The sequence below is a fragment of the Salvelinus sp. IW2-2015 genome, linkage group LG16 (genome assembly GCF_002910315.2).
Source record: "Salvelinus sp. IW2-2015 linkage group LG16, ASM291031v2, whole genome shotgun sequence".
NCBI classification, from domain to species: domain Eukaryota; kingdom Metazoa; phylum Chordata; class Actinopteri; order Salmoniformes; family Salmonidae; genus Salvelinus; species Salvelinus sp. IW2-2015.
In genome coordinates this window covers 6376225-6396893 of record NC_036856.1, presented here as the reverse complement: position 1 = coordinate 6396893, position 20669 = coordinate 6376225, and the positions used below count along the sequence as shown (strand labels likewise).

The 20669-nt window shown below is 43.3% G+C and overlaps 2 protein-coding genes across 3 annotated transcripts; one reads left to right on the top strand and one right to left on the bottom strand.

Moving 5' to 3' along the window:
- Positions 1 to 985: 985 nt before the first annotated feature.
- On the bottom strand, positions 986 to 15164 carry LOC111976087 (SUN domain-containing protein 2). Of its 2 annotated transcripts, none has more exons than XM_024004828.2 (14): positions 14908 to 15164; positions 12579 to 12681; positions 12295 to 12428; positions 11735 to 12022; positions 11502 to 11570; positions 11075 to 11214; positions 10882 to 10935; positions 10743 to 10793; positions 7166 to 7239; positions 4833 to 4965; positions 4254 to 4586; positions 3938 to 4108; positions 3684 to 3773; positions 986 to 3538 (listed from the first exon to the last, which is right to left on the bottom strand). In XM_024004828.2, exons 2-14 carry the CDS (start codon positions 12677 to 12679, stop codon positions 3416 to 3418), a joined length of 1761 nt encoding a protein of 586 aa, XP_023860596.1. In that variant the 5' UTR covers positions 12680 to 12681; positions 14908 to 15164; the 3' UTR covers positions 986 to 3415. The 2 variants fall into 2 exon arrangements, with proteins under 2 accessions (XP_023860596.1, XP_023860597.1); XM_024004829.2 differs by having other exon boundaries at positions 11075 to 11190.
- A 3666-nt stretch (positions 15165 to 18830) lies between these two features.
- LOC111975697 (cytochrome b-c1 complex subunit 6, mitochondrial) lies at positions 18831 to 20603 on the top strand. Its single transcript, XM_024004225.2, has 4 exons — positions 18831 to 19018; positions 19324 to 19356; positions 19627 to 19788; positions 20429 to 20603. Exons 1-4 carry the CDS (start codon positions 18974 to 18976, stop codon positions 20459 to 20461), a joined length of 273 nt encoding a protein of 90 aa, XP_023859993.1. The 5' UTR covers positions 18831 to 18973; the 3' UTR covers positions 20462 to 20603.
- The last annotated feature ends 66 nt before the right edge of the window (positions 20604 to 20669 follow it).

Below are 20669 nucleotides of genomic sequence, written 5' to 3'. Positions count from 1 at the left end.
ATGATATAGTACTGCTGGCGGTGAAGTAGGCTGGCTAGCAGTGGCTGCGTTGTTGACTTTGTTTGAACGTGTAGCTGGCTAGGTAACCTCGACAATTTCTCAAAAACTTCTCAAAAACTACACAATTATCTTGGATACAAGGACAGCAAAGACAACTATGTAGCTAGCTAACACTACGCTAATCAAGTCGTTCCGTAAGTTGTAGTGTGAGTTTCTACAGTGCTGCTATTCGGTAGAAGCAGCTCTCACATAGAAGCAGCTCTCACATACTGATAACCACCTCCACCAAAGCTCCCTATCCCTGTACCTCCCTACACTCACCAAGGGCTGGTATGAGATCAGTGTTTACAGTAAGCTGTGTATGGGGAGAGCTGTGTCTCAACTGGAGGAGACAATAAATACATAAATAGCTGAAGAGGATGCTGTGACTCTGGAACCTGATACAGCAAATCTTCAACTCATCATGCCTGAGGACAGGAAACAAGTGAGATTGGAAGCAGAACACAGAATCTCCCTGACAACCCAAAGAGGTTAAATGTAGATGTAGGTGTGTGTGTGGGGGGGGGCTTACTCAGCCCCATTGGTCATCACTCCTGTCAATCACTGAATCAGGGTCCAATAAGTTTACAGGGCTTTCACTTCATATTAAATGTAACTACATGTAATTGAAAATGTAATCGAAGTAATCCCCAAAGTAATTATTTATCATGAGCAGGCCATAAACAATAACTAGTAATGCTGGTTAAAATCTCAACTTTATAGTTATAAATTGTTGAGGTGTAGTCACTTTCAAGGACACAAGCTCAAGTACACAGTACAAATATGATACAAAATATCAAATATGTATTTCCTATTCAACAAAACTATGAATACAGCGCATTAGGAAATTATTCAGACCCCTTGACTTTTTCCACATTTTGTTACGTTACAGCCTTATTCTAACATTTATTAGAATGTTAGAATAATACCTCATAATACCTCATAATGACAAAGCAAAAACAGGTTTTTAGAACTTTTTGCAAATTTATTAAAAATAACTGTCAGGACACACAAGCACATGAACACCATCAGTGAAATAAATCTATCATTATGGTTAGCTGGACCATCTAGTTAATTTTAAAGTCCAAAAATGGATGTAACAATTCCAGATGACCCTTTTTTAAAGCAATCCCTGATAGAAAGTGAACATTTCAGAGATTATAGTGACATAACTCCATGTGAATCCCTGTGATTTAAGGCTTTGGTGTGTATGGCGGCAGCGTAGCCTAGTAGTTAGAGCGTTGGACTAGTAAGATTGCAAGTTCAAATCCCTGAGCTGACAAGGTACAAATCTGTCGTTCTGCCCCTGAACAAGGCAGTTAACCCACTGTTCCTAGGCCTTCATTGAAAATAAGAATTTGTTCTTAACTGACTTGCCTGGTTAAATAAAACCTAACCACCATAGTACTTAGCTATACTTTAACAAAATAAAATATATTTTCAAAATCTTTATATATATAAAATCAATGAATGCATCGAATTGCTGAGCGATTGCAGTGAAAATAATCAAAATAAAAGCAAAAGTTAGTCACCTCAATGTCACTCTTAACCTTACTCTACCACAGGCCAGCACCCCCGGCTATAACAGTCGAAGGGAAGATTTCTGCTGTCTCATTATATTAGCCTGCGTTAATTACTGCTACAATATTGATGCATCATTAATAACTAATCAATGAAATAAAAGTTGGACCACTGATTAAAGATCAATTAAAAAAATACAATGACCCTAATTAAATGATGTATGATATGCACATGATTAAATAAAATAAATATTACGTTCACCTGGGCCGTGTTCCGTTGAGCACAATGTAGCAAAATGTTTAGCAACAAAATAATTGAGCATTTTTTTATAGAACAAGTTCAGGTACTACCAACATTTTTTTATCCTACTGTTTAAAAAAATAAATAAAAAAGATCCTGTCTTGTGCCAATTGAACACACACCTAGCTAAGTATTTTCTTTGAAAACCCAATTCGAAACATCTGAAATACCTGTTAAGATGCCTCGCTTTCAAATAACTATTGCATAAAAGTAACATACAACAAAAAAAGGGTATTTTAACAGAGTAGAAAAAGATGTCATACACATTCATTATTTATATATTGCCAGTCATTTCAAGAATTGAATTGCATTCCTACGCGGACATTCTTTGTCCAATTCAACAGAACGTAAGTAAACATAAATTGACCCGGAGTTGTTGTTGTAATTTCAGATCAAAACAAACACCTCAAAGTGCTATTGATAGCAAATCATATTATTATTTTCTCATATTAGTATTTTCTTACAATCAGTCTTTTGTTAGTCTGTAACACTACTGCAAATGTTTAAATCAATAATACCATGAATGTAAAAAAGTTACATATGATTCCAAAAAAACATTCTGATTATTTAAATAATACAATAGCAATGAGTAGGTTACTTTTGTACCATTTACCAATGTTTGGAAGTAGAAACCCTGACATTTGGACTCACTGACATTGAAATGGCCTCATTGCTTTTGAGAGTAAAGAGTTATTCAAGACAAAATAAATATGCATTTATTTTCTATGATTTGTACCTTGCATCTGGAAAATTGCCTGGATGTGCTTTCACTACTACAAAATGATTTGAATTGTTCAAAAAAAGGCAAAATGTTAAAAGAGTAACTTTAAATAAATAAATGTGACAAGCCGTGTAAACTAAGATGTGTTTTTGAGTAAAGACAATTCTCATGGTGTGTTCCTGCCTATTTCTTTCTATTCGGTATTATTGTGTAAGGAAACGGAAACGTCTGTATATCAAGCATCTCAAATCATATCATACATCCTTCAATAGGATGCCTATTGGCAAGGTACTTCAAAACTTTTATGGTCATTCAGAGCAACAGAAAAGAATAACTTGCAACCACATTACATCCTTATCGCAATAAAATATAGTAACAATACACCTTGATACTTGCAAAATATACACCCAACAACGTTCTTTCTCAACATAATTCAACTTTTGTATAAAAGACAAAAAGAAAAAAATAACTGAATAAAAGTCCAGTAACACAGGCAGGACTGTTATACACACACCTTCAAGGTACAATCTAAAATGTCTGTCTGCTGTGGCCAGACAAAATGCAAACAAACCATCTATGCTCAAAAGCACACGCACACAAACTTCAATCTCAGAAAAACCCATCCCCTCACTCCCACCAGGTCAGCACCAAAAAAAAAAAAAAAAATCACTATAGATCTTTAACCTCACGACCTCAAACCTCGCACTAGACAGAAGCCCGTGTATGAAACCAGAGGGATTTATTTAGACTGTTCCGTCATGATGTTGACGGAACATGAAAGCGTAGCCTCTCTGAGGTCTGCGGTTGGGGTAGATGGTGGACGGTGAACCCTTCTCATATGGAGGATGGGGCCATGTGTCCGTGAACACGGAAGCGGTACACGCACGTGTACTTTAGGTGACCCCAGTTACTCAGAACGCGCAGCTCCACATAGCGATAGATGGACCTGGTAGGGTTCTGAGAGAAAGAGAGGGAGAGAACAGGAAGGATAAAGAGTTAGCATAAGAAACTCAACTGAGTGTGGCAGATTTCAGCTATAGCAAGTCCCAAAAGTTAAACCTAGCTAGCCTAACCCTGACTAAGTTTGAATGACGCGACTCACGGGCAGTTGGAAGGTTTGGATTGGCTCTCCATGCTGGTCATAAGTGAAGGTTCCCAGGAAGGTGCCGTCTTCTGTCTCGGTGGACAAACCCTTCACAGAGAGAGAAATAGACGAGTGAGATCTTTTAAGGGAGAAACCAGTCCTTAGCGTACTGCTCCAGATATCTCGGTGGGAAATGTCCAACAGAAGATTCTACAAGGAATAGGGGGGGGGTCTCGGTATCACAGTTAGGTCAGGTGTCAGAGGTGACTCACATAGACAGAGAAGGCCTTGGGGGCGCTGTTGATGCGTCCGGTGGGGGCGGTGGATACAGGCAGGTGTTCCAGGGTGACGTGGGTGATGCGAGCGGGATGAGACAGGGCGATGACTAAGGTGCCCTGCGCACCGTGGAACGCCCAACACTTCCCAGCCTGCACAGGCTGYCCCTGAGGGGCGGACAGGTGAGGTTCACGTTTAGTTAGATTATAAAATGCAAAAAAGAAAGGAGACAGAGAAAAGGAGAGTGGAGATTCCTATTGACACGGTGGCAACAAACAAAGAAAGAATATAAAAAGAGCTAGAAAGAGGTACCTGGATAATGGTGCGGGGGCTCTCAAAGGGGTACCAGAGAGGTATACCCAGGAAGGTCACACATGCCGAGCGGCTGCGGTACGTCTCGGAACACCGCGTGCTCACAATGCTGGCACCTTGGGACTCTAAGGCAAAGTCCGGCATCCTGTCGGCCAATGGAGGACTGCAGTCCTTCACAATCTCTTTCACTACCCGTGGTTCATTCTGGGGCACATTCTCATGCAGCCATTTGGCCATGGCCTCTTTGAGCTCGGTGGTCAGGTGTGCGTTGGCTTTGGTGGGGCTGGGCTCTGGAGGAGGCTGGTTCTGGACAGAGTAGACCTGTTGCTGCAGCTACACAACAGACACCAAATCAATTAGGTTAGGAAGGCTCATCATTCACGTTGTCTGAGTACAAAAATGGCACSCATTCCCTATAAGTGCAGTACTTTTGACCAGGACACTATGTAGGGAATAGGGTGCCATTTTGGACTCAGCCATTCATATTTCAGTTATTCAGCACACATACGTGGCTCTGGAMAAGTTCAGTGCTACAAATTTGACCGGGTTTGTGCACCTGTTTGTGGGTGTGTACATTACCGTGGCAGTCTGGTCCTCCAGGGCAGCGACTCTCCCCCTGATGTGTGTGTGTTGCTCCTTGAGGTCGTCTACCTGACTGGTGAAGCCGGCTGTCTGCTGGCTCAAACGGCGGTCCCAATCCAAAGGATCCACACTACAATAGAATAGAATCAATTAAAAGAAGCTCAGCAAAAAAGAAATCAAAAATCAAAAGTAACAGTCAGTAGCTGGTGTGGCCACCAGCTGCATGAAGTACTGCAGTGCATCTCCTCCTCATGGACTGCACCAGATTTGACAGTTCTTGCTGTGAGATGTTACCCCACTCTTCCACCAAGGCACCTGCAAGTTTCTGGGGGGAATGGCCCTAGCCCTCACCCTCCGATCCAACAGGTTGCAGACGTGCTCAATGGGATTGAGATCCAGGCTCTTCGCTGGCCATGGCAGAACACGGACATTCCTGTCTTGCAGGAAATCCCGCACAGAACGAGCAGTATGGCTGGTGGCATTGTCATGCTGGAGGGTCATGTCAGGATGAGCCTGCAGGAAGGGTACCACATGAGGGAGGAGGATGTCTTCCCTGTAACGCACAGCGTTGAGATTGCCTGCAATGACAACAAGCTCAGTCCGATGATACTGTGACACACCGCCCCAGACCATGACGGACCCTCCACCTCCAAATCGATCCCGCTCCAGAGTACAGGCCTCGGTGTAACGCTCATTCCTTCTACGATACACGCAAATCCGACCATCTCCCCTGGTGAGACAAAACCYCGACTCGTCAGTGAAGAGCACTTTTTGCCAGTCCTGTCTGGTCCAGCGACGGTGGGTTTGTGCCCCTAAGGGGACGTTGTTGCCGGTCATGTCTGGTGAGGACCTGCCTTACAACAGGCCTACAAGCTCTCAGTCCAGCCTCTCTCAGTCTATTGCGGACAGTCTGAGCAATGATGGAGGGATTGTGCGTTCCTGGTGTAACTCGGGCAGTTGTTGTTGCTATCCTGTACCTGTCCTGCAGGTGTGATTTTCGGATGTACCGATCCTGTGCAGGTGTTGTTACACGTGTCTTGCCACTGCGAGGACAAACAGCTGTCCGTCCTGTCTCCCTGTAGCCCTGTCTTAGGCGTCTCACAGTAAGGACATTGCAATTTATTGCCCTGGCCACATCTGCAGTCCTCATGCCTCCTTGKAGCATGCCAAAGGCACGTTCAGGCAGGTGAGCAGGGACCCTGGGGATCTTTCTTTTGGTGTTTTTCAGAGTCAGTAGAAAGGCCTCTTTAGTGTCCCAAGTTTTCATAACTGTGACCTTAATTGAGTACCGTCTGTAAGCTGTTAGTGTCTTAACGACCATTCCACAGGTGCATGTTCATTAATTGTTTATGGGTCATTGAACAAGCATGGGAAACAGTGTTTAAACCCTTTACAATGAAGATCTGTGAAGTTATTTCGATTTTTACGAATTATCTTRGAAAGACAGGGTCTTGAAAAAGGGACGTTTCTTTTTTTGCTGAGTTTATAATGTAACTTTGTCTATTTAGTGAGAAAATATGTTTTATCCTCACCCCCCCAAAATCGAACAGTTTTATTAATTTTACAAGGTAAGTTGACTGAGAACACATTCTGATTTAAAGCAATGACCTGGGGAATAGTTACAGGAGAGAGGAGGGGGGATGAATGAGGCAATTAGCTGGGACTGATTAGGTGACCGTGATGATATGAGGGCCAGATTGGGAATTTAGCCAGGACACCAGGGTTAACACCCCTACTCTTACAATAAGTGCCATGGGATCTTTAGTGACCACAGAGAGTCAGGACACCCGTTTAACATCCCATCCAAAAGACAGCACCCTACACAGGACATTGGGATATTTTTTTTAGACCTGAGGAAAGAGTGCCTCCTACTGGCCCTCCAACACCACTTCCAGCAGCATCTGGTCTCCCATTTAGGGACCGACCAGGACCAACCCTGCTTAGCTTTAGAAGCAAGCCAGCAGTTGGATGCAGGGTGGTATGCTGCTGGCTAGTTTGGGATGTTAGATTGTCTCATACTTTTCCTATTAACCAATGTCTTAAATCCTTTCAAATCTGCCTAGGGAGCATGGGTAAGGAGCTAGGGGTAGTTTCTGAATGGGGCCGGCTCCCGAATGTTACAGCAATCTAATGCACTGCATCTCAGTGCTAGAGGCGTCACCACAGACCCTGGTTCGATCCCGGGCTGTATCACAACCGGCCGTGATCGAGAGTCCCATAGGGCGGCACACAATTGGCCCACGACGTCATTGTAAAACAAGAATTTGTTCTTAACTGACTTGCCTAGTTAAATATACGTTAAATAACTAAATCAAATAAAAAACACTCACCTGTCCACTCTCACTGTCACATTCCTCATGTCTGTCCTCACGTCTGTCAAGTCTGTCTGTAGTCTCTCTACCATCTGTTGGGATAGACAAGCACAAAGACCACATCTCAACCCTGTATGTAAATATACAGCACTGCTATAGTATAAAACCCTGGAAATGAAGCTAGTGCTGAGCGATTAACCAACATTACATTTCGTTCGGTTATTAAACAACTAATTGACCGACATCGGTTCAATTACTTGAATTCCATTTAGTTTWGTTTTTTTCTGAGCCCAACGCACCGTTTCTCTAGACAGAAATCAAATCATTCACGAAAGAAATCAAGTCAAGAACTATGTGGGACGCTGGGCTGAAGGGAGTTGTAGTTTTCATTAAGCAAATAGTCAACCTAGTTCAGCGCAGAAATGTGATAATTAACCTCAATGTCCATACCCCATTGCACCAGTTTTTTTCCACCTCAGACAGATCAGAGAGGAAGAGGCGAAGTGAAAGGTTTCACTCTCGCCAGAATCTGTCCAAAATAAGCCCAATGCATTTCTATGGGCTTATTTTGGACCTCAGCTTGTCGCCTGCCTTCCCTCATTTGAGACAACGACTCCCAATGTCAGAGCAGAGACATGAGCATCTTGTTATTATATACAGACCTCTGGACATGATACACTTTTACATCTGCTACGTTAGGTTAGATACACACAGACCGCATGAGGAATGTACATAACGACGAAAGAGAGACAGACAGTTRGTGAAAGTATGCCTAATCTACTTTGAAGAACTAGTAAAATGACATCGTCAGACAGCTCTGCAGCTGAACTGAAATGTTTTATTATTGCATAGTAATTTCCAATGTGGACCCGATCAGAGACAATGGAATATTTTCTATGTTTTTCAATTGAATTTTCACAATTGTAGGCTTTGGAATTTCCATAAAAAATCTCAAACTCCAGGCCTCCCGAGTGCTGTAGTTATCTAAGGCACTGCATCACAGTGCTAGAGGCATCACTACAGACCCGGGTTCGACCCCGGGCTGTATCACAACCGGCCGTGATCGGGAGTCCCATAGCCCAGCACAATTAGCCCAGCGTCGTCCACGTTAGAGGAGGGTTTTGCCGGGGAGGCTTCACTTGGTTCATCGCACTCTAGCGACTCCTTGTGGTGGGCCGGGTGCCTGCAGGCTTAACTCGGTTGTCAGTTGAACAGTGTTTCCTCCGACACTGCTGGTTTGTGGGTTAAGCGGGCGGGTGGTCAGAAACGCAGAATGGTGGGGTCATGTTTTTGGACGCATGACTCGACATTCGCCTCCTGAGCCCGTTGGGGAGTTGCAGCGATGAGACAAGAACGAAATTGGGGAGAAAAAGGGGATAAAATACACAATAACATTTTCCACAAATATATATATATTAAAAAAAAAAGCTCTAAATGCATAGTAAATGTCATTATTTTATAATGAATTTCATGTTTTAAAAAATGTGCGAAACCGAAAACGTTATTTTTTAACAATCGAACASTAACCGAACTGACCTCAAAAAGCACCAAATCGCTCAGCTCTAAATTAAACCCTATTTGCAAAAATACTGCACTTCTATAGAGCCCTGTAAATGACTCCCTATTACATATATAGTACATTACTATAGACATCTATAACTGAAACCATGTTCTCCATACTAGACTGTTATAAGCACCTTATGACACCCCAATCCACATAATAGTATACTGTAGAGCAGGTAGGCCAAATAAAAATGTTTTAAAAATTCACATTTTCAAACAGTCCATTTATATTTTCCAACGGGMCTATACATTTGGATGAAGTTTATTTCTCCCCTGAGTAGCCTCGTTTTACTGCCAAAAATCAAATTAAACCATCTAGTGTTCAGCGAAATAACAACACTATGTCAAATACAGGTAGCCTAGTTAAATAATTAACATCCAATCACATTAACCGCTACCCTCTCGCGTGAATTCCACTAACGGTCCGTATGTAGCCAAACGTAGCTGCAGCTCATTCCGTTTGCTTGAAAATTGATAAATGGTTACTTTTTTTAAAGGTCCACATCCATAAGACCCATACCAGCTCTACTGGTAGTACTACACCTGCACCTGTCGACGACACAAGTTCTGCTTCCACGAGCACATCCAATGCTAGCGTCAGTAATCCTACATTTGTTGTTAGCCCAGCTAGCATGGACACAGTTGTGAATCTGATGCAGCCGAAGAGCTACTGCCCCCTTACCCGGGAAAGCACCGAACAACAGACGGACGTTGGACCATCGAAGAGACGCAAATATGATGAGAACTACATTGATTTGGGGWTCACTTATATTGGGAGTAGTGCCTTTCCTCAGCCACAGTGTGTTATATGTGCAAAAGTACTCTCTCACAACTTGATGAAACCTTCACTCTTGCGCAGACATTTAGAAACGAAACATGCCCATTTGAAAAAGGACCACAGGAGTTTTTTCCAGCGAGAATTAAGACGACGTTAGAGTAGTAAGACATGTACAGTTGAAGTCGGAAGTTTACATACACTTAGGTTGGAGTCATTAAGACMAATTTTTCAACCACTCCACAAATTTCTTGTTAACAAACTATAGTTTTGTCAGTTAGGACATCTACTTTGTGCATGACAAGTCATTTTTCCAACAATTGTTTACAGACAGATTATTTCACTTGGCTCCGTAAGAAGCATCTCAAGGTCCTGGAGTGGCCTAGCCAGTCTKCAGACCTGAACCCAATAGAAAATCTTTGGAGGGAGCTGAAAGTCCGTATTGCCCCCGACAGCCCCTGTGTGCAAATGTCAAATGTGATATAGCGAAGCACCTGAGTGAGTTGGGTGCGCAATTACGCAGGTACTTTCCCGAAAAGAACGACACAAATAACTGGATTCGTTAACCCTTTCATGCCCTGCCTCCAGTCCACTTACCGATATCTGAACAAGAGAGCCTCATTGAAATTGCAAAAAGCGGTTCTGTGAAAATGTAATTCAATCAGAAGCCACTGCCAGATTTCTGGATTGGGCTGCGCTGAGTATCCTGCCTTGGCAAATCGTGCTGTTAAGACACCGATGCCCTTTGCAACCACGTACCTATGTGAGAGTGAATTCTCAGCCCTCACTAGCATGAAAACTAAATACAGGCACAGACTGTGTTTAGAAAATGATTTAAGACAGACTCCAATACAACCCAACATTGCAGAGCTATGTGCATCCTTTCAAGCACACCCTTCTCATTAACCTGTAGTGAGTTATTCACAATTTTTAATGAACAAATAAAGTTTTATATGTAAGATGGCTAAATGAAGAGCAAAATGATTGATTATTATAATATTATTATTTGTGCATTGGACTATAAGAGCTCTTTGTCACTTTCCACGAGCCAGGTTGTGACAAAAACTCACACTCATTCTTATGTTTAATACATGTATCGTATAGTGTGTGTGTGGCAGGCTTACAATGATGGCAAAAAAAACAAAATTTGAGAGTGCGCTGACCCTGGTGCTAGAGGGGGTACGCAGCTGGAGGTTGAATGTTTGAAGGAGTACGGGACTATAAAAAGTTTGGGAACCACCGCTGTAGAGTACTCACCTCGGTAACAAATTTCTGCTGGTGGTCTTTCTTAAGTATTTCTATTTCTGTCTGCGGGAGAAACATGCACAAGTCAGTTCAGCAAAAATGAATACACCCAAATGAACTATAGTTTGTATTCTCTCTCTGTCTCTCTTACCAGGATGGTGTTCATCTTGGCTTCCAAAGCAGAATTAAATACCGACGCGCCATCCTGCAGAAGGAGTTGACAAACTTTATTGTACAATCCAGGAGTAGGTTACATATGCAGAGCGTCAATGCAGCATCCTTTCAAATCAAGAGAAAGATGATAGAGAGATGATTGGCGGGTATGTGGTCCTATCAGATCCTACCATAGCCTTGGGAGGCAGACTGAAGACAGGGGGTGGAGTCGGGGTGATGACTGGTCGGTTCAGGGTCATAGTCGGAGTCAGGGTGGACCATACTAAGGGTGCAAGGTGCCAGCAGCCTAGCAGAGAGAAGCAGAATAGACCTGAATACGCCAAGGGGCACAGTATCGTACAGGTTACACAGACAACATTTAGATGTGTGAACATTATTGTGTCTACATTATTGGTCGTACAGTATGTGTTGTACTTCTGTTAGTGCCATTTTATACGTTCCCTCAGTGAATTAAATCGCCAGTAAGTACTATGGTTAGGGATGTCATGTGTGGACAATTTACTGCTAGCACCAATAAAGTAAAAGTGCAAGTGTTGGTTTTCATGGCAGTTCTATATAACTATAGACTGTATGATTATGGGGTGTGATGCCACTCACCAAAAGTCAAGAGGAGGAGGAAGGCAATTAGAATGGCCTTCCCCACACCGGCAGGGACAAACGGGGGGGCTACAGGAGGAGACCGAGTTAAAAAATCATTGAGACAAGCTAATGCTAACAAACAGACTACAAGCATAGAAACAAGCTAATGCTAACAAACAAGCTTCAAGCATATAGACAAGCTAACGCTATGCTAATGCTAACAAACAAGCACACACCCACACATTACTCACTCCAGCTGGCGCTGGCGCTTTTCCTGTTGGCGCCAGAGCTCTGGCTGGCGCTAGCCCTTTGTCCGTATAAAGAGGTGTATCCAGAGTATCCTTTGAAACATCTTGCCTCTGAAGAGGAGTAACCAGAGCTGTCCACGGCGCTGCTCTGGCTCTGGGCCTGGTTAAGGCTGGTCTGGCAGGAGGGGAAGCCCCTGGGGCTAGGAGCCAGATTCAGGCTGGGGGCTGGTGCTGGAGCCACACTTTGAGGCTCCTGGAAGGTCTTCCTCCTCTGAGCCAAACTTGAGACCACTGAGAGGCAAGGGTTGCGGGGAGAAAGAGAGAGAGTCAGATGGTCAGTTTTGAATAGATAACTATAAACATAGACAGAAAAGGCTTGCCAGCTGGCTAACTAACAACAACAAAAAGCAGCTACCCTAGCTATGTAACTACAATTCAACGCTAACCTACCTAGCTAGCTCACTGCAATACAACACATACAGTACTGAGTATACAGTAGAGGGTGAAAGTAACTGAGGGAGTGTCATTGGGACAGTGGATGCAGAAAGTGGGGTGAACCGTACCAATGTAYTCCTCAGCATTACTGAGTGGCTCCATCGTGCTAGCAATGCTAGCGGTGCTAGCCACGCTGTTGGCCCGGCTGGAGGTACGAGAGGAGGCCACTTTATGACCCCCTCTCTTCCTCTTGGTAAAGACCCTGAGAGAAGAGAGAAAGAGAAATGAGGTTGATGAGAAATAGAGGAGAGAAGAGAGAGGGAGAGTTTGACATGGTGTTAAAGCAACTATTAGGCCTACGGTATAAGGCTATACTGTACAAGATGGAAGACACACACACACACACACACACCTCACAGGGCTCTCCCTGTAGGAAACTGAGGAGGATTCGTCATCCTCGGAGGATTGGTTGTAGTATCCCCCTAAAACCAGCCTCATACTCCGTCGCGACATGTCTGACAGAGAGAGAAACAGATTAGTGTCAATGCCACATATAGGCTACTGTGTGACAAGCTGATTTAATTGGAGGAATCACTCACACATATATCAATAATAGCACACTTTGTAACATTCACTTGGTTTATAGGTCTTCACACGTAGGACTTTATTTACAGTAACGGTCAAATAAAAGTTGTTAACACAGAGTTTTAAKAAATATTTWAAAAATCCAAGAAATAGCCTAGCCTAGTACCTAAGGGTACCCTAGAGCTATTGGTAGGAGAGCTCTCTGGCAGATGCTCTCCTGTATAACCTCTAATCCAGTTACTCCCTAGCACCTCACATTGCTCTCTCTCTCTCTCTCACACACACACGCTCTGGGCATGGTACAACGGGTGGGAGTGTGTGTTACAGTGTGCAATAAAAAGGTTTCTCAGTAGATCTTGTGTAGGTTTGAATACAACACAGGTAGCATTGGTATAGTCATATGAAAAGGCTAGAGCTACCAAATCCTTTTTGCTCAGACAGCATACAAAGCCAGGCTGTGTGGGAATGAATTTCAACTTCCAAACAGGGCTAACACTGATTAGAATTAGCAGACGAGAACTGCGGAGAAGCTCAAATACCCGGAAAAACACYGTCGGAGTGAGATGAMGTGTGTTTGTATGTTCACAGAGACAGGAASCCAGAGCGTGTATCTGTGTGAGTGATATGCACATTTAGAGGACAGAGTAGACAGCGAAAAGGAAGTTGACTCACWCTAATCACCAGGTTTAACTACAGTAACAAGTTTAGGTTGCTTAGGCCGCTAGTAGGCCGGACACAGTGTATGTTAGTTTCCATGGTTACTGACAGACAAACAGTCACTGGTAGGACTAGTGACCAAGTGGGATAGAGCCAACACCATGAGCTCCTAAAATAATAACCAGCAGGGTGTGCATTCAGTTCATTAAAGTTCAAACGTTTTACTAGCCTACATTGTGTGACAGTTTGTACTGAAGGACACGTTTCCCCAAAACAGTGCACCCTGTTCTTCAACAATCCTTATGGTAGCCTTTTTGCTCCCGTTTGGTGGGTGTGGCCGGCCGATCAATATGGGTAACCATTTGAAATAGCAAAACTCGTGCAGCACACCATACACAATCGCCCTCAACTGGTCGTTCAGAAGAGCGCCGTTTCCGTTTAATTAAACGTTGCACACCGTTCTGTCCTGCTGAAGTCGCCCCAGGCTCTCTTGTCCCTCTACAGCAGACAATATGGTGAGCAATATTTTGAAACATCGAATCGCAATAAAATCACAGTATCAAATTGCAAAATAGAATCGTCCGAATCGCAATACATACATCGGCATCTAAGTATCGTGATAAAGCTTATTGTGAGGTCCCTTTGTAATTCCCAGCCCTATTACCTTCCTCTGGGTATGTAATAACCTTTATTTTCACTGAGAGTGGAACATATTGTACTGTAATTCTCTCAAATCTCCTCTATTCCACTGAAAAGGACACTGATACAAAAGACACGAACAAACACGTGAATGTGTTGCCATAACAACTTGAAGCTGATCCTAATAAGTACATTGAATGATGAGGAGGACCTAGGTGAACTACAGCGGAGAGAGTGAGGGTTTGAAAGTGAGGGCTCTGTGTTCAGGGTGGGGTCGAACGGGGAAGCCATTGAAGGCATAGATAGGATGACTACTGGCATAAAGCCAGGTAAGAGACCACCACACACATACAGACATACATAGTGTGCACAGCAATGCACATATAACGACACACAAACTGAGAAACAACATCCATGAATGCATCGCTTGTACATATTTTGGCTAACTTTTTAGATATGTGGTTCTGTGTACAAATCTAATAAGATTGCATGGCTCATTTGACAAAACAATGCATATATCGGCTGTAGCAGCTTGCAAGATGGTTATTACCGTCACAAGTCCTCTTGACGAGTGGAAATATTTACAGTTCGTTCTAACCAGCAACATAGCTTTATAGATAACCAGCTAACGTTAGTTAGCAACATTTTATCAACTAACTGATGCTGGACCTTAMCAGACGCTGTCTGTCCGGACATAAACAAACGCACCATCAACAAAAGAGGGGGAAAAAGTCCTTCATCTGCTTGCTAACTAGTAAGCTTACAGCACATCATGAGTTCACAGCATAGCTGGTGTAGTACAATTAAAAGTGCATAAACAAAGTTGGTGTAAACAAACTGAGATATTTGTCCTGACTTACCCCGTTGTTGGGGCGCCTTCGTGGGCAAGGCATAAGCAGCGAGCTGTCAAACCACTTCCAATTTGAAAGATAACTTGGCCAGTTGCAACCATGCAGCCCAATACATTTCCAACCACTAACCTATCGGCAGAACGGGGTAATAATGAGCCAACCACTTTTACAAACAAATCCAATCTGATACAGTATTTACTAGCACAAAGCAAACGGAACTTGATTTAACGCCAACAGTTACTACATGGACAGCTACATGAAGGTTGCTGTACTGACAGCTTGGAAGAGGAGGAGCCGGCGGGCCAGAAGTCGCAAAACACACATGCCTGTTGGCTTCTCATCGCTACAACAGAAAACAGGACAATGTACGCCACCCTGTGGCAATATCGTGTCAGCAACAGTTTTCCCAATTTCTCTTGATAGATTAATCATCGTGGCAATTTTCCATTGAATCTTGCAAGTTAAAATGAATTAACCAAAAGTGTGAGACATGCCCATGTAAAATCAGGGACATCACATCTAGAAAATATTACCGTAATCTTGTACAATCTCCTCAGTCAAGCAGATACCTGACTTGGGTTGTTGCACCAACAATATCCATACGAAACGTGATATTGTGTTGTGTTACATGTATGTTATGTTGTGTTTTTTATTTTATTCACGCAATTCAGTGAGATGCTTGACGTCATAATCAGTTGATTATGACGTCAGGCGTTTGTCCACAGGCCTAGGCAGAAATACACACAATGAAGAGTTTGTGAATTTATTTCTAAATGATAATAGCGTATACCACAAACTTGCAGCAGTGTCTGTGTATTAACAGATTTAAGAGTTCAGTAGGCCTACTCTTTAGGAAAAACGAATTATTTTTTATTGGGAATAGGCCTTTTGGAGAAAGTGAAAAACATGAGAGGACAGTCCTTTCTCCAAAAGTGATTGTCAGACATAGCCTTGACGAGCTCATTTTCAAAATACCCAGTATTCCMACAGTAGACCTATTGAGGATGTAACATCTGGAAGGGAGTAGGCTCCTTCGTCAGGATGTATGCAGTGTTCATGTGCTAGTCGGAACTACTCTGAAATGTAAACTCTGCTGTATGTGTGGGGCCGGTTAATGCAGGTGCTTACTGGGACTTAGGCAGCAAAAAATATACACTGCTCAAAAAAATAAAGGGAACACTAAAATAACACATCCTAGATCTGAATGAATGAAATATTCTTATTAAATACTTTTTTCTTTACATAGTTGAATGTGCTGACAACAAAATCACACAAAAATGATCAATGGAAATCAAATTTATCCAATACCCATGGAGGTCTGGATTTGGAGTCACACTCAAAATTAAAGTGGAAAACCACACTACAGGCTGATCCAACTTTGATGTAATGTCCTTAAAACAAGTCAAATGAGGCTCAGTAGTGTGTGCTGCCACTCCGTCCTGTATGACTCCCTACACAGCCTGGGCATGCTCCTGATGAGGTGGCGGATGGTTTCCTGAGGGATCTCTCCCAGACCTGGACTAAAGCATCCGCCAACTCCTGGACAGTCTGTGGTGCAACGTGGCGTTGGTGGATGGCGGCGAGACATGATGTCCCAGATGTGCTCAATTGGATTCAGGTCTGGGGAACGGGCGGGCCAGTCCATAGCATCAATGCCTTCCTCTTGCAGGAACTGCTGACACACTCCAGCCACATGAGGTCTACGCATTGTCTTGATTAGGAGAACCCAGGGCCACCGAGCAGCATATGGGTCTCACAAGGGGTCTGAGGATCTCATCTCGGGTACCTTAAGTCAGGCTACCTCTGGCGAGCACATGGAGGGCTGTGCGGCCCCCCAAAGAATGCCACCCCACACCACTGACTCCACCGCCAAACCGGTCATGCTGGAGGATGTTGCAGGCAGCAGAACGTTCTCCACGGCGTCTTCAGACTCTGTCACGTCTGTCACATGGCGTGTGAACCTGCTTTCATCTGTGAAGAGCACAGGGCGCCAGTGGCGAATTTGCCAATCTTGGTGTTCTCTGGCAAATGCCAAACGTCCTGCACGGTGTTGGGCTGTAAGCACAACCCCCACCTGTGGATGTCGGGCCCTCATACCACCCTCATGGAGTCTGTTTCTGACCGTTTGAGCAGACACATGCACATTTGTGGCCTGCTGGAGGTCATTTTGCAGGGCTCTGGCAGTGCTCCTCCTTGCACAAAGGCGGAGGTAGCGGTCCTGCTGCTGGGTTGTTGCCCTCCTACGGCCTCCTCCACGTCTCCTGATGTCTGGCCTGTCTCCTGGTAGCGCCTCCATGCTCTGGACACACGCTGACAGACACAGCAAACTTCTCGCCACAGCTCGCATTGATGTGCCATCCTGGATGAGCTGCACTACCTGAGCCACTTGTGTGGGTTGTAGACTCCGTCTCATGCTACCACTAGAGTGAAAGCACCGCCAGCATTCAAAGTGACCAAAACATCAGCCAGGAAGCATAGGAACTGAGAAGTGGTCTGTGGTCACCACCTTCAGAACCACTCCTTTATTGGGGTGTCTTGCTAATTGCCTATAATTTCCCACTCTTTGTCTATTCCATTTGCACAACAACAGCATGTGAAATTTATTGTCAATCAGTGTTGCTTCCTAAGTGGACAGTTTGATTTCACAGAAGTGTGATTGGCTTGGAGTTACATTGTGTTGTTTAAGTGTTCCCTTTATTTTTTTGAGCAGTGTATATATATATTTTATACTAATTGGTGTGTTAGTGTAAAGTTAAAACTTTATATTAATAAATAAATGTGACTGATCAATATTTTGGATGAAATCAAATCCAATTTTATTTGTCACATGCTCCGAATACAACAGGTGTAGGTAGACCTGATCAATTCTATGCGAAGGAGATGTGTCGCACCGCATTTGGCAAATAAATGGTGGTCAAAACAGATAATGCCTGGTTTTCTGATCCACGCTCCTACCTTTTTRTTTAAGGTGTCTGGCCAACAGATGCATATCTGTATTCCCAGTTATGTGAAATCCATAGATTAGGCCCTAATGAATTTATTTCAATTGACTGATTTCCTTATATGAACTGTAACTCTAAAATGTTGAAATTGTTGCATGTTGCATTCATATTTTTGTTCAGAGTGTTTTTCATTTTTTTTATTTTACCGTTATTTTACCAGGTAAGTTGACTGAGAACACATTCTCATTTACAGCAACGACCTGGGGAATAGTTACATGGGAGAGGAGGGGGATGAATGAGACAAGTGTAAGCTGATGCCTATATGTGTAGCCTATATCACCCCCAGCCTGTGTGTGGGTGTAATGTTGTTGCTCTGATCCTACCCTCATTTGAATATGGGCACTTGAAGGGCCAATCAAATTTCCCCATTTTCCTGGATTTTGATCTTTCAGTCTGTCCTCCAAACAATATGTGCTTACTTTGGTAGAAATGGGTATGATAAAAAATTAATAGGTTTATGGTGACAGCGACACAGCAGATATTATAGACTTACATTGTAGACACTACAAGCAACACTATATCAAATGTTTTTTAAAAACTAACACAATGTAGAGGATAACCTTTATCAGTGATTGGATAGTCTGTCCTCTCTGACCTAATTGTGTGTGTTTGTGTTGTGGTTGACAGAGCAGTGGATTAACAATTAGAGGCTGKGTGGCAATGATCAATAATGGCAGTGCTCAGCTCACAAGTTAATTTACAGGGCAAACATATAAAACTGGAATAAAATGTACAATCTTACTTTAGACCATTTGCTGSGTGTTGCGTTTAGAAATTCTCGGTATTGGGTTTGGAATTTAGGAGATCGATAAGTCTACATGTGAATTGACAGCCTTGTGTGACTGAATCCCTTTTTTGACYGCGTGTAACTTCTCCGGTGCACACGGTGGCAGTAGCTTTGGTAGCGTACAGGGATTCAATTGGGTGCCATTTCATTAACGTAGAATAAGTAACGTATCGACACGATTACYTCGGGTGAGTGACCTGGTCCGTCCTCCAACATAAAATCAAAGAAACTCTGATCAAGTTATTAATCTGACAGCGAGTCATATCAGGTAAAGAGCAATAACATCATGGTTTTCGAGGAGAAAATGATCCTGAACGGGGAACCCGAAGATGTAAGACATTAATTAACAATTTTCCATTCAATATGTGGTTAAATAATGAACGGAACCGTGTGTTTAAGGCCTAGGTTTGCTACTATAGCTAACAGGAGAGACGCAGTGTCTAGCCAGCCGGTATGTCAGCTAACGTTAACTAGCATAGTTAGCCAATAATCTGCTCAGTTGTTTTCGCGCAACCAGTGGCAATAAATAGCATGCAAGTTAGCTAACTAGCTTGGCTAACAACAGCCTTGGCAAGTAGTCCAGTGTGTTATATCGGTGTCATGTTTCGAGTGCTTTAAAATGTGTTTTTCTTTCAGGAAGAGGAGGAAGAAGAGGAGGAAGACATGGTGGTATGTATCGATTTGGTATGATGCAACGTAATCTGCCCACCTTGCATTGGTTCTGAAACCTAAAGAATCTTTTGTCAACTAGCCAACTAGTTAGTTGTCATGCAACTGGGGGGAATAAATAGCCCGCCTCATATCTATTTGTGCTATAGCCAAGTCCAATGTATGGTTGTTTGTTATGCCAGACATGTTGGTTATAGCACAAACAGATCTGGGACCAGGCTAGGGAATAGATGACTTATGTTCTCAGTAGCCCTGGTCCTTCTGTTCCAGGACCCCCTTGACACAGTGCGGGACAAGTGTGCACAGGCAGAGCACTGCATCCACACCCGGGCAAAACTAGAGGACTGCGAGTCCAGGGTCAGCTCCAAGTCCGAGACCGCAGAGGACTGCACTGAAGAGCTTTTCGACTTTCTCCATGCCCGGGACCACTGTGTACGTGAGATCTACCCAGACACTGTCACCAGCAGTTAACCATGGGGTGCAATGGAGAACATACAACCAGGCATGAGTGGATGTTAAAGCAACGAGCTGATAAAGCTAGCAGTTCTTGATAGAATGTTACAGCAGGTTGGATCTCGCTTAGTCTGCCAAGAAATAACCTGAGACTGAGTCTGGTTGTCAGACTGCCAAGAGAGATGTCAGTGGGTCCAACTCCTTGTCTCCTCAGTCATCTGTGCGGTTCCCCCCACCGCTACGTACCACAACTGATACACAAATACATTTGTGTGACTGAACATTTAAACTTCTACAGACAGATGATACCAATTTTCAGGAGTCAGTGATTTGTATTAACTCTATAGCATGCTTCTCCATTGTTAAGTTCTTCATGACTGGAGAGCTTAGAATTTGAGTGCAATAGTTGGATGATGGAGCAGGACAGAAGGATGTGGAGAAATGGGTAAAGAAAAGCAGACCGACCCTCATATGGTTTTACGGTTGTATGCTTTGTCACTGGACGAGGAATGAAGAGAAAATCATTTTGATGGTATAACTAGCTACTTTAGGAGACGTGTCACTCACTTTGCATACTTGACAGTTTGCAATAACTTTACCTTTCATTTCTGTCCCCCAGGTGGCACACAAAGTCTTCCATTCTGTCAAATAAAGTCCATCCAGGTCCCTGCACTACTGGCAGAAATTCCCTGTCAGATATAGAAACGAGTACCTGGTTTGAAAGGAAACCTCTATGGATCTATGTTGTAACCTCAAATACACACTCTGTTCATGTGAATAAATTGTAAATTAAGTGTTGAATCAGTGTTTTTTGTAACTGGTTGGATTTCATTAAGTTATATACTTTTGTTAGTTGTGAC